This window comes from Sus scrofa, chromosome 1 (assembly GCF_000003025.6).
Source record: "Sus scrofa isolate TJ Tabasco breed Duroc chromosome 1, Sscrofa11.1, whole genome shotgun sequence".
Classification (NCBI taxonomy): domain Eukaryota; kingdom Metazoa; phylum Chordata; class Mammalia; order Artiodactyla; family Suidae; genus Sus; species Sus scrofa.
Genome location: NC_010443.5, coordinates 241,985,135 through 241,997,581, shown reverse-complemented (window position 1 = coordinate 241,997,581; position 12,447 = coordinate 241,985,135). Strand labels below are relative to the sequence as shown.

General features: G+C 37.6%; 1 protein-coding gene across 13 annotated transcripts in view; it reads right to left on the bottom strand.

Moving 5' to 3' along the window:
- INVS (inversin) overlaps window positions 1–12,447 on the bottom strand; it is a 160,609-nt gene that overhangs the window by 60,712 nt on the left and 87,450 nt on the right. For all 13 annotated transcript variants that reach the window (XR_002336995.1, XM_021066620.1, XM_021066607.1 and 10 more), the window contains 3 exons: window positions 11,324–11,495; window positions 4,939–5,094; window positions 4,326–4,555 (listed from right to left, as the gene is read on the bottom strand). Coding sequence is in view for 12 of the 13 variants with exons in the window: in XM_021066620.1 (XP_020922279.1) it covers window positions 4,326–4,555; window positions 4,939–5,094; window positions 11,324–11,495 (558 nt within the window). In the remaining variant the exon portion in view is untranslated. The remainder of the gene's footprint in view (window positions 1–4,325; window positions 4,556–4,938; window positions 5,095–11,323; window positions 11,496–12,447) is intronic.

The following is a 12,447-nucleotide window of genomic DNA, read 5'->3' as shown; positions in this document are numbered from 1 at the left end:
AGTGATATGTATATAAAACATTGCATCAAACAATGACAAAATTAGTACTCTTTTCAAGTGTACATAGAACATTTACCAAAATCAACCATATGCTGAAAATAAAGAAAGCCCTGAAAGATTTTGAAAGATTAAAACAATTCAGAGTATGTTTTTTGACCACAGTAAAATTTAAGCTACAAATGAATGTGGTAGGCTGAATAAGGCACTCCCTTATCTATATCCTAATCTCTGGAATCTGTAGCTACATTATATTATATGGAGAGGGGGAAATTAGATGGAATTGAGGTTGCTAATGAGCAGACCTTGAGCTGGGAAGATTATCCTGGATCATCCAGATAGGCCCACTGTAATCACTAAGGTCCTAAAGTGAAAGACGGAGTCAGAAGTGTGAATGTCAGAGTGATGCAGTGTGAGAAAGAATCAGCCAGTCATTGCTGGCTCTGAAGATGGAGCAGTGAGGCCATAAGTCACAGAATGAGGGCAGCATCTAGGAGTAAGAAAAGTCAAGGAAACAGATTCCCCCCAGACCTTCCAAAAAGAGAGAAGTCCTGCCAACACTATGATTTTTATTCCAGTGAGACACATTTTGGACTCTGACATTCAGAACAGTAAGATAATAAATTTGTGTTGTTATAAGACACTAAGTTTGTAGAAATTTGTTACAGTAGCAATAGGAAAACTAATATAACCAATAACAAAAAGATAATGCCTAACTGCCTGAAAATTAAACAATACACTTCTAAATTATCTATGGGTCAAATAATAAATCAAAATAGAAATTAGAAAATGTTTGAGTTGAAAGATAGTGATAGCACAATTTATCCAAATTTGTAGGGTACAGCTAAAGCACTGCTTAGAATAAGAAGCATGCTTAAATACATATGTTAAAAAACATCAATGATTTAAACTTTCATCAAAAGCATCTTTTTGGGGGGGTTCCTGTCTTGGCTCAGCAGAAACGAATCTGAGTAGCATCCATGAGGATGCAGGTTTGATCCCTGGCCTTGCTCAGTGGGTTAAGCATGTGGCATTGCCATGAAGTGTGGTGTAGGTTTCAGACATGGCTTGGATCCTGCATTGCTGTAGCTGTGGTATAGGCCAGCGGCTACAGCTCTGATTTGACCCCTAGCCTGGGAACCTCCATATGCTGCAGGTGTGGCCCTAAAAGACAAAAAACAAAACAAAACAAAAAACCTTTTTTTTCTCTTTCTTTTTTTGGCTGCCCCGTGGCATATGGAGTTTCTGCGCCAGGGATCAGATCCTAGACGAAAGTGCAACCTAAGTCACAGCTGCACCGACACCAGATCATTAACCCATTGTGCTGGGTCAGGGATTGAACCTGTGATCCAGCACTTCCAAGATAATACTGATCCCCATTGCACCACAGTGGGAAGTCAAAAGAATCTTTTAAAAAATATTAAATTAAACCTGAGGAAAACGGTGGCAGGAAAAAATTAAGAGAAGAGTAGATACCAGTAAAATACCAGTAAAATTAAGAGAAGAGTAAATACCAGTAAAATATAGAAAATTTAAATACAAAATATAGAAAAATTTAAAAGGGAGTTCCCATCGTGGCACAGTGGTTAACGAATCCAACTAGGAACCATGAGGTTGCGGGTTCGATCCCTGCCCTTGATCAGTGGGTTAATGATCCGGCATTGCCATGAGCTGTGGTGTAGGTTGCAGACGTGGCTTGGATGCTGTGTTGCTGTGGCTCTAGCGTAGGCTGGCAGCTACAGCTCTGATGAGACCCCTAGCCTGGGAATCTCCATATGCCGCGGGAGCAGCCCAAGAAATGGCAAAAAGACAAAAAAAAAAAAAAAAAAAGAAAAGAAAAATTTAAAAGATAGGAGTCCCTGGAAAAGATGAATAAGCAAGACTGAAGCTTTTTTAAAAAATAAAAGAGACAACCTGCACTACCAATACATGGAATGACTAAGAGGAAATCATCATAGGCTCTACAGACATAAAGTATAAAAGAGAATATATGATAAACTTTACGTAAATACATTTGACATTTTTAACCAAATGGATAAATTTTTCCAAATATGCACCTTACCAAAGCTGAAAGGAAAATAATTAGAAAATCTGAATAGTCTTGTAATTATTAATGAAGTTGAATAATTAACAACCTTTGCACAGAGAAAATCCCCAGACCAGGTGACTTCCGCAGAGAATTCTTCCAAGCATTGAAGGAAGAAGTAATACCAATCTTACACAAATTCTTTAGGAGAATATGAAAAGAGGGGACTATTCCCTAACTGTTTTTATAAGATCAGCATAACCTTGCTAAAACAAACAACTTGAAAATATAATACTAGAAAGAAAAATTATACGTCAAGCTTTCTCATGAACAAAGATGCAAAATCTCTCTCTCTCTCTCTCTCTCTCTCTTTTTTTTTTGGCTGCACCCCTGGCATGTGGAAGTTCCTGGGCCAGGGATCAAACTGGAGCCACAGCAGTGACAACACAGTCCATAACTGCTGGGTCACCAGAGAACTCCAGAAATCTTACAAAATTAGCAAGAAAATCTGGGGAGTTCCCGTGGTAGCTCAGGAGTAATGAACCCTTCTAGCATCTATAAGGATGTGGGTTCAATCCCTGGACCCGCTGAGTGGGTTAAGGATCCAGCACTGCCGTGAGGTGTGGTGTAGGTTGCAGATGCGGCTTGGATCCCATGTTGCTGTGGCTGTGGTGTAGCCTGGCAGCTGCAGCTCCAATTTGACCCATAGCCTGGGAACCTCCAAATGCTGTAGATGCATCCCTAAAAGGCAAAAAAAAAAAAAAAAAACAACCAAACAACAACAACAAAAAACCTATTTGTTTATCTAAAATATATCATAGGTGGGACAGTATAATCAATTGTAATTCATCATATTAATAGCAAAGAGTAGAAAAAAATAATATGATGATGTTGATAGAGCAAAAATAGTATCTGATGAAAATGAAATAGCTAATTGTGATTTAGAAAAACTCTTAGCAACCAGAAGTATAAGGGAACCTATGGCAAACATCATATTCAATGGTGAAATATTTAAAGATTTCCCCTGAAAAGCCAGAATGAGTTAAGGATGTCAACTATTACCAATTATATTCAATACTGCATTGGAGGTCCTAGATAGTTCAATAAGGTAAGACAAAGAAATGAAAGGCATAAGGATTGGAAGGAAAGAAAAAAATTTATTACTCATAGACAGAATTATTTTTATGTGGATAGTCCAAAACAATACACAAAAAAACTAACAGAAGTGGGAAGTAGCTCACATAAGTAAAATACTACTTACGTAAGAACTGGAAACTTGTATAAAAAAATGTAAAAGGTACTACAAATTATAAAAGATCCCTTTCTAATAATATAGGTACATGGACCATACTGTACATATTTTTCATTATGTGACTTTCACATATAATAATAACAATCTTGGTAAATACTTATTAAGTGAATTAATAGGGAATATATTGTCTGACCTGGAAAACATGCCAGTATTTTTAAAGAATTAAAGTAATTAAAGTAGCAAACAAATGTCAATATTGGCTAAGTTGAGAGAAGTAAATACATGTGCTATGAAGCTGAGGGAATAACAGATTAACCTACATGTTTTAGTAATTGGTTTGACAGTATATACCAGGGCCTAGTCACAGTCATACACCTTTGCTTACTTTGATTCAGTAATAATCTTACTTAGGTGAAGTTAGTCTAATAACCCAAAAGAAAAAAGTTCAAGAAGTTAAATGCACAATGATTAATGCAATATGTTCTATAAATAATAAAAAAGTGTGCAGCAGTGGGAAGTTAATTATAAGTTTAGGTTACAGGCATAGTTTGGACCCTGACTCTTCCTGACACACCCACCACTGCTGTCACCTTAGGGTAATTATTTAAGTTCCATAAACTTTTATTTCTGCATCTGTAAAACAAGAATAATAGTAGCTTCTTTGTTTTTTGGCTGCACCAAAGTGAAAAGATACCGGTGATACCGAGTGAAAAAATACTGGTGATAATTATAAGTGAACAAAACAAAATGTGCTTTGTAAAATCATATCATATATATATTTACATATATATATGCATATATCATGCATATAAATTTTATAACATTTATAAAACAATTCCCATTCTATATTATGACTTTGTTAAATTATACATGGATATACAGACAAGGACTAGAAGAGAACATGGACAAATAAAGAGCATTTTTAATTGACATATTTGTGAGTGAGCTTTTCATTTGGTAAATTGTTGTTTTTCTTAATTTTAATTGACAAAGAAGCAATACACCAAACACTTTGGAGCAAACAGTACAGAAAAGATCTAGAATTTCTACCTCTTTGTCTTGAATGTTAGGATCTGCGTTGTTTTCCATAAGCACTGCCATGCAGTTGATGTATCCCCCATACGCAGCGCACTGCAGCGGGGTTCTTCCTGCGTAATCCTGCACATTTGGGTTGATCTTATTTTCTATCAATATCTGGCAGACATCAGCATTTCCCCCCAGCGCTGCCCAATGCAGAAGAGAATGCCCATCTTGGTCAACCAGATCTACCCTTGCTCCACCTGAACAGGCAAAAATAAAATGAAAATGTCTACTATAGAGAGCATTTGTTAAAAAGAAGTTTAAAAAAATATAACAACAGTCCTTTAAAAGCTTTATGCTTAGCAAAAAGCTTCCACATATATCACCTATAGTCAGGCAGGAATCCTAACCCTTTATCATGAAATGGGATGGAGGAATCAAGGAGGTGGAATGACCTTTCTAAAATCAAACAGCTACTAACAGGAGGAGCCAGGAGCAGACTTCAAGTTTCCTGATGCCAGACTCTTCCCTCCAACCTTCTACCTGGGCAGTTCCCTGCCATGTAAAGCTGTATTTCAAAAGGCAAATGCAAGAAATCCCACCTTTGGAGAGTGACTTATTAGGAGCCCTTTTAATAACTAACCTTTAATAAGTGTCTGAATGACATCTTTGTGTCCCATCTCACAGGCACGGAAAAGTGGAGTATGTTTCATGACATCAGTAGCATCTACTTGAGCGTTATTTTCCAATAATAACTCCACAGTGCTGACATGGCCAGAAAGGGCAGCAGCATGCAAAGCTAAAGAGGAAGTGAAAGAAAGTGAAGAACTTTTAAATAACAACTTTATCTTTTAATTCTTCTAACTATGTATGTACCTGTTTTGATTTTCCCATCATTTTGGCTAAATGCAATTTAGTCTTCAGAATTTTCCGTTTTTCACTTTTATAGATTTCTATCTTCCTTTCTATTCATATGTATTACTCACACTTTTCTCCTTTCCTGTTACCTTTCCCATCTCACTGTTTTCTTCCTTTCCATCCTGTTGGTCTGAAATGGTCTCTACGTCTCAGTTACTAGTTTATTAATAATCTTTTCCTTTTTCTAAGAGAATGAGAGAACAAAAAATGTCAAAGAGAAATGAGTTAAATGATGCAGGCAATTCTGACCACAAACCCACTCAAGTAGTAAATGCCCCTGAGGGACTGTGTGATGGGAGCCTTCAATTTCCTATTCCTTCAGCTGGTTACTTGTACTATTCCTGCAGGTGGTCTGTGCACCTACATGGTACCGAGAGTGTGCGCATCTTACTGCACTGAGTGCATTTTTCATACAGCATGGCTCCAAATGCTAGCCAGCTATTCCCTTGGTGCCCAGTTTAAAAACAGCAATTCTTTTCAGCAATGGAATGTGATTTTCTCTCTGGTTAGGGTTTTTTGTTTGTTGGTTGGTTAGTTGGTCTTTTTAGGGCTGCACCCACGACATATGGAGGTTCCTAGGCTAGGGGTCCAATCATAGCTATAACCGCCGGCCTATGCCAGAGCCACAGCAATGTGGGATCTGAGCCACGTTTGCGACCTACACCACAGCTCACAGCAACACCAGATCCTTAACCCGCTGAGCAAGGCCAGGGATCAAACATGAGTCCTCATGCTTGCTAGTTGGGTTCGCTAACCACTGAGCCAGAGGGCTTTAAAAAAGTAATTTTGACCATGTGTGAGTTTCATGTTATGCTGATCCCTGCCTATGCTATTCTACTCTAGTGTCTATGTCATGACTCATTAGATTACTCTTTAAATTCTTTCTAATTCTTCACTCTTTAAATTCTTCTGAATTTTTCAGGATAACTGTCAAGAGGCCTGGACCTTTCTCTCCAAGTATTATGACTGTATATTGCCTTGGACAATGTTTTTTTTCACAAAGTGTGATCCATAGGCCCAAACTGGGAAACCTATAAAATGTAGTTCCTAGGGATTGGTTGAGAAGCTAATGTGGGCTGGGTAATAACAATGCTGAGAATTCAGCAGGAAACAAAATAACTAAGTTAAATTTTAGAAGAAGCAGCAAAACCAAACCAAACAAACAAAAACACTGACTCAATAAACATTTACGTATTACAGGGTGATGGATGGTAAAATTAAAGAAATAAGAAGTGTTTTAATATGTAGAATGACCAGGGGATTACTTTGGTTAGGGAAAGTCTTGCTAAGAGGCTGACATTTAAGTTGAGACTAAATCATAAAAAAAGAGAAAGCAAAGATCCCAAGGGAGAGTAGTCTGGGCAACATGAACAATTAAAACAAAGACTGGGATGAATCTATGTGTTTAAGGAAGACAAAGAAGCTGTAGCACAATGAATGAGTGTGAGTTAAGTCAGAAAGGTAGAAAAGGCCAGATCATAAATGACCATACAGGTCAGAGTGATGGAAGACATTAAAGAGGTTTAAGTAGGTGAGTGATATTTGACTTACGCTTTAAAAAGATCACTCACGCTGTTTTGAGAATGCATTGCAGTAAACTAGAATTTAAAGCATGGAGACCAGTTAACACTATTGCAGTAGACTGGGTAAAAATGGTGATGGCTTGGACTAGGGTGGCAGGAGTAGAGATGGAGAGAAGCAGAAAGATTGAGAATGTATTTTGGAGGTGGAATCAATAGGACTTGACAGAATTTGATACAGGATCTCTATATAATCTGGGCATATCCCTAGTAATTCTTATGCATACTTGAGTTTGAAAAGCCTGACCTAAATGGCTCAATGTTAGTTTGGCCTAGACAAGATTCAGATTGGTGTGAGACTTCAAATATTTGAAGTATGTCATGTGCAAAATAACACAGAGTTGAACATTCAGTTTGACAAATTTTGGCTCAGTATAAGGAATAGCATCCAGCAGAATTAGATTAAGATGGAAGTAATGGGTTCACCATATTTGAGCTGTTCAACCAGAAACTAAAAGACAATGGGGAGACGCCTTTGGTGAAAAACATTGGTGAGAATGTTACAAGGCAGATCAAGGCATAATATATCTGTGAGAGTTCAGTGATTTTCACATTTAAAAACCTAAGAATTTTTTTTTCTCCCACGTGAAAAAAAAATTTTGAAATTTTGCTTTTTTGTCTTTTTAGGGCCACACCCAAGGCATATGGAGGTTCCCAGGCTAGCGGTCGAATTAGAGCTGTAGCTGCTGGCCTACACCACAGTGAGAGCAATGCCAGATCCGAGCCATGTCTGTGACCCACACCACAGCTCACAGCAATGCCAGATCCTTAACCCACTGAGCAAGGCCAGGATTGAACCTGTGTCCTCAGGGATACAAGTCAGATTTGTTTCTGCTAAGCCATGATGGGAACTACCCCAAGGGAAATTTTTAAAACACCCAACATATAACATAGTTAAGTAGGGGTAGAGGGTTACCCACTTAAGCAAGCATATCCTTAGCAGCACTTCAGGTACCTCTATAGGAATGTGTTATTCTCAAGTACATGGTTTGGAAAATCCTGGACTAGATTTAATTTTAAGGTACCTTTTTCTTTTTTGGCTTTTTAGGGCCACACCTGTAGGATATGGAACTTCCCTGGCTACGGGTCAAATTGGAGCTGCAGCTATAGCTACACCATAGCCACAGCAATGCCAGATCCAAGCCACAGCTCACGGTAATGCTGGATCCTTAACCCACTGAGTGAGGCCAGGAGCCTGCATAGTAGGTCAGGTTCATTTCCACTGAGTCACAACAGGAACTCCTTAAGGTACTTTTTTTTTTTGGTCTTTTTGCCATTTCTTGGGCCGCTCCTGTAGCATATGGAGGTTCCCAGGTTAGGGGTCAAATCGGAGCTGTAGCCACCAGCCTACACCAGAGCCACAGCAACGCGGGATCCAAGCCGCATCTGCAACCTACACTACAGCTCACGGCAATGCCGGATCGTTAACCCACTGAGCAAGGGCAGGGATCGAACCCGCAACCTCATGGTTCCTAGTTGGATTCGTTAACCACTGTGCCACGACGGGAACTCCCTTTAAGGTATTTTTAATGCTGAAATTCTACAGTTGTGTAATGTGGCATCAAGTACACAGCATATACTCTTCAAACAAATATTAATGTCAAATTTTTTAAAAACAGACAAAATTTTAATTAAACAAAAGTTTGAATTAATGATTATTTTAAAGGAAATTCCCCATTTCTGCTTTCACTTACTTCATTTAAAAATAATCTTAGACTACTGTTGTTGCTCCCTCTTTGAAAAAGTACCATACATTTTCACATAGGAGCTTTAAAAATTATTTGTGATAACTTTGTATTATGGAAATTTTCAAACATATTCAAAAGTAAAGGTCCACTGAACTCAATATAGTCATTGCCTGGCATCAACAATTATCAATGCATGGCTAATTTGTTTCATCTAACTTCTATCCATTCCCCTCACTTCTGATTGTTTTGAAGAAAATTCCAGAGTCATATCCTTCTGTCTGTGAATATTAGTATGTCTGAAAGACAAGGATTCTTTTTAAAATACAACCACTGTGTCGGTCTGAGTCCAATCAAGAGACAGAAACCACACTCACACTAGATACTTTAACAGAGAGATTTCAAGATAAAGAATTGTTAGCTTTGTCCTAAAGAACTAAAAAAGCAAAAAGGGAACACTAAGGTATCACACAGAGGCAGTAAATGCAGAAAACAGCTAGCTCCCCTGAGACCAAGGGAACAAAAAGAAGAAGAAGATGGAATTATTAAGACTTCAAAAGCTTAGAAGAGGCACCCTGCAGAACTGAAACTCAGACCTCTGAGGAGGGGCTCTGCTTAGGCTGTTGCTGCTATCTCTGAGGAGGGTGCTCTTTGGCTGGTACTATGAGGGTCAGAAAAAGCAGAGTGAAATTAACTTGCTATTGGAATAAGCTGTCACTGCTCTGCTTGGTAATAAGATTTACTAGGGTAATACTGACAGGAACAGGAAACAAAAACAAGAATAGGAAGCAAACAGGAAGATGTAATCCCTCATTCCTCTTCCAGCTTTCCAGTCTCCCTGTACTGCCCGCTATAGGCTGACTTCCCTGCTGGCAAAGGGAGAATGTGGTTTGCAGAACCCCAGCCATGGCAATGCAAAGAAAAGATAGTCCCACTTGATACCTAGAAAATATTAACAAAAATTTTATAATATCAAAAATCCAGATAGTGTTCACATTTTCCTGAAGGCTTATGGTTTTTTCCTAGTGTTAATGTATTTGAATCAAGATCCCCATATACTGCTGTTGATAAGAACTCATTTTTAATTAAAGGAAAACAGCCCTTTAGAGGGGTGATGTAGAGGAACACACTGGCATAGAAGAGAAATGTCAGGAAAATATCTCTGACATAGTAAAATCTCCTTAGGAAAAGAGCCCAGGGAATGAATGAATTTGAGAAGAATTTATGTCTCAATCCCAACTATGATGCACATCACAAAGACAACTTTGGTTAAGAGAATACAAGTACCCCAGCCCATACTTTATTAAAATACACGAAAAGTTGAACAAAAAGTTATGGTAGTGACAAAGATTATGTACTAATAACAGTCTGACAAAAATTTTAAATGTTCTGACCATTTATAAACTGTGTCCTATGTGTCTGTACAATACTCCTTAAGAAGCTTTAGGTCTACTATGAAGCTTTGATAAAGAACTAGCTTTGGGGAGTTCCCACTGTGGGCCAAGGACCCAATGTTTTCTCTGTGAGAATGTGGATTTGATCCCTGGCCTTGCTCAGTGGATTAAGGATCTGGCATTGCCACAAGCTGCATGTAGGTCACAGATGCAGCTTGGATCTGGTGTCGCCATGGCTGTGGCATAGGCCAGTAGCTGCAGCTTCAATTCAATCCCTACCCCAGGAACTTCCACATGCCACAGGTACAGCCATAAAAAAGAAAAAAAATAAATAAAAGAAACTTTTGGAAGTTAAACCCTTTAATCATAATTGATATTATCTCTTTTTAAACAATTGGAAGGTGTGACGGTCTAGGACAAGGGAGGGAGACATTAGGTGTCTCCATTCCCTCTGTCCCCCAAGTGCTGCATCAATAGTTCTGGTGAACAAGAAAGATCTTATCCAGGATAATAGGTAGGTGCAAATGGCTCTCATATGTTTTTACAAATAAGAAAACATAACATTGAGAGGCAAATAGCTGAGGGTTCAGGGTTACTGTGCTGTTGTGTGATTTTTCTTTCTCTTTCTGACTTGCAATGTGGATATATAGGTATCCACTGACATCTGTGGGGGATTGGTTCCAGGAGTCCCCATGGATACCAAAATCTGAAGATGCTCAAGCCCCTTTATATAAGACGGTGCAGTACAATGAATACAAGTCAGTCCTCCACACCCACAGATGTGAAACTCTCAGATATGGAGGCTTGATGGCATTACAGAAGGAAGAGACCTCCAAGGTGACAATGAGTGTTTAAAAAACTTGCACTTCTCTTAGTATTCAACACAGAGTTAGAGGGCTCTCATATTACAAAAAGAGATTAAAGGAAGCACTTAGTAAGAGTTTTTGAAACTGTGAAATGTCTAGAGTCATAGGAGATTATCTCTAAAACGGGAGATTCGGGATGCAGCAGCGCTATCCAAAACTGAGAAAAGAGTATACGTGGTAAATGAGACCGGAGAGAACATAATTAGATTGTGCATTCCTTAAAATATAATTCTAAATTTTTGAAAATACAGTTAATAACTACTCAATATGCATAGTTTTAAAGTACAGGTTGATGCTTTTTATGCAAAGATATATGATCAGAAGAGTTCCTGCACTCATGTCTAAAGAGCAACAAGACCAAGATTCACTTGGTAGAAGCATAGGCTAATTTAAGCAATAATACTTGAAAGAAATAAAGTCACTGAAGTGATATCCTGGCAACCTAACCTTAAAAAGTAAAGATGAAAGTCAAACAATGTTAGATTAGGAACAATGGTTTCAACTTACTATTTTACAAATGTTAGAGCACCACCTACACTTTGGAGCCTGGAGGAAAGCAAAATGAATATGTCTATAGATTCTTACCTGTGCCTCCATATTTATCTGCCATGTTAATGTCAATGTCAGATTTTAAATTCAGCATAGTCCTAAGGACATCATCACTGCCTTTCCCAGCAGCCCACATAAAGGATGTTCTCCCTTCAAGGTCTGAGTCATCTTTTACTGAAGGATGTTTTAGAAACACTTTAACTGTTTCCTGTAAGAAAACTTCATTTAAATTTTGAGACAACAGAGTGAGGGGCATTTTCTATGATAATAAAGCCAGAGTTACGACTTTCACTAAAAAGCAAAGTATTTTTTTTCCTCTACTTTTGAATCAAATGAAATTATCTCTTTTATTAATAACAAAACTATAATTTCCACTGAAACTAACCATATTCTGTCCTTATATATTGGTTTTAGTCTTCATAGCACTTGAAAATTATAACCCCCTCATTCAACATTCTGATAACTGAGAATGATCATGTTTAAAAACTTAACTGCAGAGAAGGCCAATATATTCTCTCACTATGTGTTTTGTTATTGTTTTTTAAAATAGTTAATACATCTATTCAATAATGATAGGTGGTTACTGAGAAATGTAGTGTTCGATTCCTTTAAACAAGTATTTATTCAGCAATTCCTACATTTAAGGTCCTTCCTCTATGGGATCATACAAAAATTAGGACCCTTATTAATTCTAATAGTGCTTGACAATTTTCATGGAGGTTAATATTTATAGCATTTAAAATTGCATCTTTCCTCAAAACTCAGATGCTCACAAACTTTTAGGCAGATCATAGAAACTTATGCTTGAATAGAAACAAAATAGTTTCAAAAAAAATTTCTGGAGGCTGTTAGTTGGCTAAAAATTATAAAATGTTGATGCTTAATATTTTGAAGAAAGAAAAAGTTTAAGGGCTAATTTAATCCAGCTCCTTGTTTCACAGATGAAATTTAGGCTCAAGGTCATGAAAACATTGGTAGCAGATACTGGAGTAGAATCCAAGGTTAAATCACTGCATTCTTTCCACTGCTATACACAATGCTTCCTAGATTTAACATGAATTGTTGAGCTGCTGAGATGTTATAACTTAGTGCTCAGAGGATCTATTTTATGTGTTTATTAAGTAGATTCGAATAAATAAATGAATTTTTTAAATGGTGAT